We start from the raw sequence: 9,876 nt of genomic DNA, 5'->3' as shown, positions 1-9,876 counted from the left end.
CTATTCTATGGCAAACATTAGTGAACATTCTTTTGAGTGAGCATGAGGCTTTTTTTTCGATCGATTATTGTTATCAACAGTACAAAAATACACGAACATACCAAGGTTACATAGCAAGTATAGGACAACATTCATATGAAAATGGAAGATAACATAGAAGGCATGAAGGATGAGCCTATTCCCAATTTGAAGATTGTAATTCTAGGAGATCTGGGTGTTGGTAAAACTTGTTTGAGGTCTCAATTCATATATCATATATTTACGAATGCCTATAAGGCAACGATAGGAGGAGATTATCTTACGACTACGGTGGTAATACCGAGAGAAGAGACAGATCATGGGAGTCAAAGAATTGAACACGGTACAGAAATTGAAGATGAGCATAATAGTAGCGAAAATACATTGGCAGGATGTAAAAGCATTCCAGAGAAGGTAAATTTACAGATATGGGACACAGCAGGACAGGAGAGATTTAATTCGATCTCGCAGGCATTTTATAGAGGTACCGATGTAGCTATACTAGTGTACGATATTACGGACTATGAGTCTGTGCTAAGTCTTCGGGGATGGTTTGAACGATTCATAGAGCACAGCCATGTTGAACGGCCTGGAGTCATGATAATTGGCAATAAGATAGATAAGGAGAGCGAACGGTGTGTGGATAGAGATGAAATACGAGAAATTCTCAACAAAAATACGGATGTAAGTATTGATAACTATGTACGAGATTGGGACGCAGATTTGCTAGAGGTGAGCTGCAAGAAACGAGACTTGGTGGACAAGTTGTTTGAACGGGCAGCTCAGTTAGGTGTCGAGATACTGACCAACTCGGGTGACAAAAATGCTAAGAATATGCTAAGTTTTGATAGCATTGACCTTCAGCAGGGAATAAGTCGTGCTTCTTCTTCTTCTCGGTGCTCATGCTAGCGATATAGCTTAATAATATTTATTGAATATAATAATAAAATAATGCTCATTGTAATAGCTATGTACAGATATAATTACAAACGACATGTGGAATACGTCTACGGGCTGGCTGCTTATTTGGAGTTAGCATCTTCGGCCTCAGCTTTTGCCTTCACTACTTTGGTTGCATCGTCAGCAACAGTCTCGGCTGATTGCTCTGAAGCATCTCCTTTCTTTTCATTGACATCAACCAATGGTTCTTGTTCTTCGTCGTCATATAATTCTTCTTTATAGTGTTCTGGGTGTTCTCTGAAACAATTTCTCATGTTTTCGAACTTCTTGATACATTCAATACCCTTTGGTTCTGCTTCAGAGTAGATGAAGCACGAGAAAGCTTCCTTGAATTCTTCACCACATGGTCCGTGCGCCATACCTCCTAAACAAGGACAATCCCAATTGATTTCCCCGGTTTCTGGGTTGTAAGCAGCGCCTTCGTAAGATTCTTCTCCATCTTTTTGGCTCTCTTCTTCCACTTCGGTTCTGGTTTCAGGATTAGCTTCTTCTGCAGGAACCTTTGTTTTAACTTCACCTTTACCAATGGCTTTCTTCTCAGCATCTTCGGCGATTTCCTTCTTTCCCGTAGCTTCTGCCTTTTCTTTACCTTCTTCGACCTTCTTCTCGTCAACTTCATTTGCAATATGGCTACCATTCAAGTAGTTAATTGACATAATGGTTGGAACTAAGGCAATACCGGCACCTAAGTACAAGTTGGTTTTAGAAGCTCTTGCAGCTCTAAATCCTTGGTTTGAAAAGGATCTCTTGGAAAATGTTTGGGTACTTTGAGCGAAAACTCTTCTAGCAGCGAATCTATACATTATTCTAATCTTTAAAGTGGTCTATCTATAAGATATAGTACCGAATATAAGGTTAATTTGCCATTTATATGGAAATTTTTCAGATGACTAAGCGCGGATTATATACACTCTGGATACTGTTATATGGAGTTAGACCAGTTGCAAAATATCCCTTCATCGGTATATCCTTAGGGGTATTGTAGATCAGACTGTCATAAATATGATACTACAACTGGATATAGGCTTAAAGGCAGAAAAAATGCAATAATTCGTTTTGTTTTCGGGTTTTTTATAAAGGTTCTTAAATCACCGTCATAATTAAGACAATAATTGCTTCCATTTCATTGATCAAGTCCAACACAAATCCAGGTTACAGAAATTGCCCAGGCTATAGGTGACATATGGTGCTGATGTGTATTCATTCTCCGGATAAATCCGAGATAGACAATATTATTTAATTATGTACAAGTGGAAATGGATGTCGAGCTAGTCATTATTTTGAGATAATTTGAACAAATGCTTATCAACCTTATAATTGATTCAGTGAATAAGAAGTACCCTAGGTATCTCTTACATCTTTGCTTAAGTCTGGTAATGGCAAGGGTTCACTGACAGGATTATCAACAAGTGTACTAGCCCAGAGAATCAGGCATAATACAACAATCACGGAAACCCCTCCGATCTTACGAAGAATCTTCAAAGTAATCTCTGATTCTCTTGTGCTCTCTTCTCCAAATCTATTTATTCGTTTGTTTAGTTGTTTAAGGCTAGTCTTGATAGAATATGCCCTGACACCCTGACTTAAGTGCAACGAAATTAACCCATTTTTGTAAGCTCCCAACGATTTCAATGCTATGCTTCTAGTGGCTGGTATCATTATTATCTTCTATGAATCAAAATCAAGCGTTTCTCAAATATATGCTTTGATTTTCATTGATGTGTCTTCTTAATTATCACTACTACCTTTGAAAAATTGAGCACTAAACAGGTTTTCGCACAACCTTTTGATAGTTCCATATATGGAAGCAAATGAATAGAATGATTATAATGCTTGGCTTATTTAAACAAATAGATGATTGTTATTCTTCTTGCATTGGTATTTAGAAATACTTAGTCAAATCATCAAGACTAATTGGTTGGTAGTCACTCTTTTCATTATCTTTAATGTTTGTAGATATCCATAAAACATCATCTTGAATATACGACGAGTACTTCTTTCCTGATTTAGATTCTAGTCTATATAATGGAAGACCTAATTCAGGGTGATGCTTGTTCTTAATTGTTGAGAATAAAATATCATTCAGCATGCAGTAAGATACAACAATATCCTTAAAAGTCGTCATTAATTGATAAGATGGAATCCCTTCGACATTAACAGTAGAAGTTTCTGTATTTATTGGCTTATTTGCATTTTCATTTACTATCAATTCATAGATCTTTTTGTTGGTTGGAAATGAGTTATTTTCAAAAGAAGGTAGCCTCGGTAACGATGATTGCTTATCATTCACGACATCTTTAATAATTTGCAAAGCAGTATTGAAATACCAGTCAACCATACGAATTACTAATGATGTAATATTGTATTCCTTGACCAAATTGTAAAACCAGTCGTACCACATTCTATACCACTGTGATATTTGTAAACTGCTGTAGTTAATCTGTTGCAACCACAGAACTAGGGTCTTGATCCAGGGGTTAAAGAATTTGAATTGCAAAAGAGCTATTGTTTGTTGTTCATTCATTAATTGACATTGCTTGAACTTGAAAATCAACAGAAAAACAAGCTCTAGTTTTGTAAATTCTAATTTAGATCCAAGCCATGAAAATTCCTCATGAGTAGACATGAAAGTGCAAAAGGACATCTTCAATGCATTCTGGATATCTGAGCCCAGTTTCTCGCCTAGTATCTCATCGAAAATTATAATCCAAACATCCAATAAGAGTGTCAACTCTGCAACTATGCTTCCCTCGTAATACACGCTGCTTTTTTCGGTACTCAAATATTCTTCCCAGAATGAACTTCCACTTCCATGCATTACAAAATTTAAGTATTTCTCCGAAACGGTCTGAATCAACGTCTTTCCTATTGTCAGTGACTCATCTGATGATAACAAAGAAATATACTCCATGATAAAATTATGAGGTGACTTATTTGGATCTTTTCCAGGTAACCATAGTTCCAATTTTTTATTAAGAAATGGCAATATCACTTCGTTAGCTAAATTATTGGATATAGCCAAGGTTGGGTTTATCAAGACAGGAGCGTTTATCCATATATGCAAAAGATCCATAAGAAGAGCGTGTACCTCATCGTTCTTTGTTTCATCATCAATGATAGCTTTCAAATTCTGTTTAATGTTAGAGTAAATTAAAGAATCCCAATGGCCCAATTGATTCAAATCAATTATCTCAATTTCTCTATAAATGTAAGCCCAATCCGATAATATAATTATAAGTAAATGGTTTGGATCAACGGCCTCTTCAAAATACTTTTGGAACAATTCAGACACAATTGGTGAAACTATTGAAGCAAATGTTTCCCTAATTCCTTTGAACGCAGAGTATGGCTCATTTGCCAACTTTTTCAAGGTATCTGAAACTAAACTAATTTTTTGTTCTTCATTAGAAATCGAAGTATATTCGTTATTAAATGCCTCTATTAAATCCACGATACGTTCCGTTTGAAGTAATTCTTCATTTTGTGAACTCATGCGTGATTCGATTTCCTTCAATTGAAACCCATGGAACCTTTCATCCTTTATAACACTTTCCAATTCATTGTTAATTCTATTTAGTTTCTCGTAAGCATCCTTCAATTCGTTTTGGTTCCCTTGTCGTATAGTTTGCTTCGCAATATTATCTGACAACTCTTTATATTTCATTGGGACCTCTGCCCCTTTCAATTCCAAATCTTCAATTAATTCAAAAATATCTATCTGAGGCTCTAATTTATCTTGTTTCTCCTGTTTCTCTTCGTCACTCGAACTCATAGCTTCATCCGAATCGTGAATTTTTTCTTTAATGCCACCAACTCCTAGTCCTTGAGGTCTCAATTTCGTTTCAATTGGATTCACTATACCTCTATTATCTGATCCTAGCCCAGTTCCTTCCACATATCCCATTTTCATCATTAACTTGGCCCCAATACCATACTTCTTGGTGTACGATGTCGTTCCCCGACTCGTGGCCGGTGTATTGAGCCAGTTCGAAGGGACTCCTCCATCTATTCCTTCTCCGTATATTTTTTCTTTAAAGCTTTCCTCAATGACATGCTTTTTATCGACTTCTATCTCGTCTTCGTCTTCCTGTTCTTCTTCATCGTAATCTGAAAATTCATCATTAATCGACCTCGCTAACATACTCATCGATTGAGGTTGTTTAGTATTTGCCTCATTCTTCCCGGGTACGGTCGATGATGACCCCTTGGTAAATGCTAGATTCTTATACAGACTCGAAATGCCCATATATATTTCCTGTTTCTTATCAATACATATCCAACAATAGTATGGCTAAAATGAATCTATTTACATTTCAGATATGAGATGGATCACGTGAATGGTTCCAAATGCAAAATGTTTATGGTAGACTATACATGACTATATGAATGAATACTACAACTTCATGGTCTTAATAAATTCTGATAGGTTGATTTCTTCCGCAGACTCGTTAAATCTACCATCATTGTAATCTTTTTGTACATCATCTAGGCCCTCCGTCACAACCTGTATAATTGCTGGTTGATCGACTTCACCTGGAAGTCTAAACTCAGTGGGAATAAAGTCACCATACTTAGCGAGCCAGTTCCTCCGCCTTTCATACTCTTCCTGTTGTAATTGAAAAATATCATGGTTGAGAAAATTTGTGAGTGTTGATAAATACCTTCGTGGATAGGTGTATTGTTCATAAAAGAGTTCGGTAAGATACTCTGATTTGTAGACAGAGAGAAATTGTGTATAGTGGTACACAAGCAAATTTATGGTCTCGGTATAGGCTTCGAGGGGTGTCTGGTTGGACTTCATGTCTATGGAGCACTTTCCAAATAATTCGTCACAGGATAGTACCAAGATCATATACGTAGACAAGTTAGTAGCTTTATACTCGATATAAAAGTCAAGGAGATCTTTGACCATAGAAATTAAGGAGTCAATACGAGAAAATTCGCTACTCAAGATCTTTTTGGTCCTCATTTCGTTGTTTAGGATGATATCATATACTGTCTTAAGTTCTTTGAGGACATCTGGTAATTCTAGAGCGTCGTTTCGGAGTACCTCGAAATTCACATCCACCAGTGGGTCGTTTGGATTCTTTGTGTTGAAAAATAATGTTCCTTGGACACATTGATCGTAATGGTTTGTCATCATCTCCAACATGGGCACTAATTCGTTTTCTAACGACGAATTTTCTTTCAATATAGTATTGATTAAGTTGTTTAATTTGTAGGGAGACACATCAGGAGCCAAGCTTATTCCCAAGTGCATCGGCATTAGCTCCTTATATTGCTTCATAACATTATGGTACTTTTTAGATGCAATTATCTTATAAGGCTCCAAAACACTCTCATTCATCGTTTTTTCGAGTAATCCATGCAATTTGGTGCAGTTAGCCTTATAAATCTCAATATTGGTGGTAAGCAACTTGATGTCGTCCAACGAAATAAAGTCACAAAGGTTCCTATCCTCTACTAACGAGTCTATATGTGCCTCTTTCTCATGCACAACACTATTAATCAAGTAACTCGGAACCTTGGTCTTGGCAAGTTGTGCTAGAATAGAATCAAGTTGTGCCAATGCTGGGGTTAAATCTCGTTCCACTTGTACATTGAATTGGTTCACCGACTCCTTTCTTAAACGGCTCTGAGACTCCACTATCGACGTTAGCAATTCTTGTTGCTGCTTCAAAGCATCTACCATGAATGTGACGAATTGGAGCTTTTCAGGAAGTTGGGTGACAAGCTGATAAGTGGTAGATTGAAGCAGTGTTTGTGCCTGTGTGCACATTTTTTTGGCCTCCTGTAAAGTACTCTGTGCCTGTTCTGACCATGATATCACTGTATCTCTATCAATACTGGAAGACATATCATTCCTCGTCCTTCTATAGACGTTTAAACCATTCCTATTTCACTTATCTATGGTCCTTATTTATGGAGCATTGGATCATGTGACTTTTATGTTTTCTCGACCTGAAAAATGTGTTCAAGTACTTCAACGTTAATCTATCATCTATAGATACCAGATTAATCAGTATCGTTGATTCTTATAGGTTGTGCAGTATAGTACAGAATGAGTAGTACTGATATATTACAACATTTGCGAGAAACAACCGTTAACAAGGAGCCTATAACGCTACTTAAAAGTGATGGAGATAATCAAAATGCAACAGAATCAATAAAAGACGCTACACATGTAAAGTTTGGAGTTTCAGAAGATGTATACCCGTTAGATAAAGTTACTATCTTCTACAATGAAGATAAACCACAAACGTTAAGGGCGGTGATATTTTGTTGGTTACACGATAAGTCATCAATTGTCGACTATAAGAATGAATGTTTAGACTACGGCATTGCAGACTTCAAATTCTTGGTAAAAACCGAATTAACCACATGGTTGAATGGTAATTCAGATACATGTACTTTCATTAGGAACGAAGGGACTAACAAAAGCACCGGTGCTAGTTCGGCTTCTAATGTTGGTAATGCAACTAAGGGCGAATCCGTCGATAGCAAAAAGCACAAATTAGACGACCCTCAGATTGAGCGGATCTCACAACACGAAAAGGAGTCTATAGACCATAACGCTGCGTTAAGAGGATCCAAAAATATCGACTTTGGGTACCTAGTATCAGATGCAAAGAAATTTATTAGCCAGTTGAAACGTGCCAAACCATCGTCATCATCCACCCAAAACGGCTCGAAATCTAACGGCCCAAGCGCTCCAAAGAAACAGCCAATCATTATTGTTTCTCCAGCCAGTACTTCTTTAATAGCATTGAATAACATCAAAGAATTCCTCGAAGATAGCAAATTTGTCGAGCCAAGTGTGACAACAAACAAAAAGCCAGCAAACGGTATTGTGACTATTCATCATAATTTTGAAAGATTAATATCTTCCGCTCAGAATATTATGGTAGTTGATAATGTCGATATGTTCACTAAACCAGAATACTGGGACCGTGTAGTAGCAATTTTCACAACTGGTCAAACTTGGCAATTCGCTAAATATAAATACTCAAAGCCTGAACACTTATTTCAAAGATACGCCGGTTTTTACGTCAGTTACCATGGGGATGTTACTCCTAAACAGATTAAAGATTGGAATGTGACTGAATTAAAGGTTGATAGAAGTGATAAGAGATTTAGAGACAAAATGGTAGTGAGAGACTTTTGGGCAGATATTGAAAAGGTCTTGATCGCCAAGGGATACGGTAAGCAATAAAGCTTGCATCCTTAATTCCATATAACATATAACTACTGTAAAATTATTTTAATATAAACTATTGATTTATTATGCACGCTATATACAAGTTTCGTTACCTATCTATTGATAACGCTTTTCTAAGTCAATAAACTTTTGATAAATTTCTCCTGCCGTTAAATTACTGATCTTTCTATCATCCCTTGATCTAATTGCAACAGTACCATTTTGTAAATCTTTATCCCCAAGCATTATTATGTATGAATAACCTTTTTGTGTTGCATCCTTAATTCTATTCCCAACAGTTTCACTTCTGTTATCCACATCAACATAAAAATTATAACCAGTCATTGGAGATATATCAACTGTATCATCTATTATGTCGCCAACTAATTTCTTCTGCAAAGCCACAGCTGCATCATAGTGAGTATCATTAACAGGAATAATAACAGCCTGTCTTGGGTTTATCCAAAATGGCCATTTACCTTGATAATGGTCTAACAATATGGCAAAGAATCTTTCCAAGGAGCCAAAAACTGCCCTATGAATCATGATAGGCTGATTATCACGACTACCATCTTTAGAAATATAATTCAATTTAAATCTCGTTGGCAATTGAAAGTCTAGCTGTATAGTTCCAACCTGGTGCTTCTTACCAAATGCATCTTTTAATAAAATATCAATTTTAGGGCCATAGAATGCACCATCACCTTCTCTAATTGACCAATTTCCACTACCAGCTGTGTTATCCAAGACACTTGTAAGTTGAGACTCTGCATCATTCCAAGTGTTGATGTCACCTATAAACTTATCGGTCGGTCTTGTTGAAAGAAAAAATTCAACGTCTTTAACACTGTCTATGCCAAACACTCTATATGTATCCTTAATCAAGTTGATGGTATTAGTGATTTCGTCTTGAATTTGAAATATTTCGCAAATATATGGCCATCATCTTGATGAAAACGACGTACTCTTGTCAACCCAGAAAGTGCTCCACTAGCTTCATTTCTATGTAAAGAAGAGAAGTCTGAATATCTAATCGGCAACTCATTGTAAGATCTTTCAAACTTTGAAAATATCAAGCAATGACCAGGACAATTCATCGGTTTTAATCCATAGTCATGTAGACCTTCACTATCATCATGACTATGTTCATGATTTGAATCCTCTTCCTTTGATAAATCGTTGCCAACAACCTTGAACATGTCTTCCTTATAGTTCTCCCAATGTCCTGACATTTCCCACAATTTAGTTTTGTAAATTAACGGTGTGATAACTTCTTGAAATCCATATTTCAATTGCTGATTCTTCATGAAATGAACTAACTTGTTAAATATACGTGTTCCATGTGGTAAAAAGAATATCGATCCTGGTGTTAGCGAATCCGTAGTATATAGTAATTGCTTATTTGAAATAGCATGATTAGCCTGTGTCGAAGATTCCTTGTCACTGGTATTGGAAGAGTAACGCAAAAATGATAATCTGGTGGTACTTATCCCTCCGATTCTAATTCTTGGGGTCAATAACCCCGTTGATAATCTGACCATATATCAATAGTTGTTTCTGCAAAGTATATTTACAAAGTACAACTTTTTTTTTTCATCGAATTAAGTCCCAAAAAGATCGCACAGCTATCAATGTACAATAAATATATATTTAGTATACGAAGTAATGAAGGTATATATGAACCTATATATGTGAATTAG

At 36.3% G+C, this 9,876-nt stretch overlaps 7 protein-coding genes across 7 annotated transcripts; 2 read left to right on the top strand and 5 right to left on the bottom strand.

Moving 5' to 3' along the window:
• Positions 1–141: 141 nt before the first annotated feature.
• On the top strand, positions 142–927 carry YPT7 (Ypt7p; the record flags this gene model as incomplete). Its single annotated transcript, XM_015611844.1, has 1 exon — positions 142–927. One exon carries the CDS (start codon positions 142–144, stop codon positions 925–927), a length of 786 nt encoding a protein of 261 aa, XP_015467358.1.
• A 113-nt stretch (positions 928–1,040) lies between these two features.
• On the bottom strand, positions 1,041–1,781 carry MIA40 (Mia40p; the record flags this gene model as incomplete). The annotated part of the gene is made up of 1 exon (XM_015611843.1): positions 1,041–1,781. The coding sequence occupies one exon, from the start codon at positions 1,779–1,781 to the stop codon at positions 1,041–1,043; it is 741 nt and encodes a 246-aa protein (XP_015467357.1).
• Positions 1,782–2,319: 538 nt separating this feature from the next.
• Positions 2,320–2,637, bottom strand: AC631_03013 (uncharacterized protein; the record flags this gene model as incomplete). The annotated part of the gene is made up of 1 exon (XM_015611842.1): positions 2,320–2,637. The coding sequence occupies one exon, from the start codon at positions 2,635–2,637 to the stop codon at positions 2,320–2,322; it is 318 nt and encodes a 105-aa protein (XP_015467356.1).
• Positions 2,638–2,860: 223 nt separating this feature from the next.
• Positions 2,861–5,125, bottom strand: AC631_03012 (mRNA splicing protein; the record flags this gene model as incomplete). Its single annotated transcript, XM_015611841.1, has 1 exon — positions 2,861–5,125. The coding sequence occupies one exon, from the start codon at positions 5,123–5,125 to the stop codon at positions 2,861–2,863; it is 2,265 nt and encodes a 754-aa protein (XP_015467355.1).
• A 246-nt stretch (positions 5,126–5,371) lies between these two features.
• Positions 5,372–6,835, bottom strand: AC631_03011 (protein kinase regulatory subunit; the record flags this gene model as incomplete). The annotated part of the gene is made up of 1 exon (XM_015611840.1): positions 5,372–6,835. One exon carries the CDS (start codon positions 6,833–6,835, stop codon positions 5,372–5,374), a length of 1,464 nt encoding a protein of 487 aa, XP_015467354.1.
• Positions 6,836–7,039: 204 nt separating this feature from the next.
• On the top strand, positions 7,040–8,191 carry CDC73 (Cdc73p; the record flags this gene model as incomplete). Its single annotated transcript, XM_015611839.1, has 1 exon — positions 7,040–8,191. The coding sequence occupies one exon, from the start codon at positions 7,040–7,042 to the stop codon at positions 8,189–8,191; it is 1,152 nt and encodes a 383-aa protein (XP_015467353.1).
• Positions 8,192–8,293: 102 nt separating this feature from the next.
• MST1 (threonine--tRNA ligase) lies at positions 8,294–9,717 on the bottom strand (the record flags this gene model as incomplete). Its single annotated transcript, XM_015611838.1, has 2 exons — positions 8,294–9,052; positions 9,142–9,717. The coding sequence occupies 2 exons, from the start codon at positions 9,715–9,717 to the stop codon at positions 8,294–8,296; spliced, it is 1,335 nt and encodes a 444-aa protein (XP_015467352.1).
• Positions 9,718–9,876: the final 159 nt, after the last annotated feature.

This window comes from Debaryomyces fabryi, assembly GCF_001447935.2.
Source record: "Debaryomyces fabryi strain CBS 789 chromosome Unknown contig00059, whole genome shotgun sequence".
NCBI classification, from domain to species: Eukaryota; Fungi; Ascomycota; class Pichiomycetes; order Serinales; family Debaryomycetaceae; genus Debaryomyces; species Debaryomyces fabryi.
The sequence above is the reverse complement of the archived record's forward strand: the minus strand, read 5'-3'. Positions and strand labels throughout refer to the sequence as shown.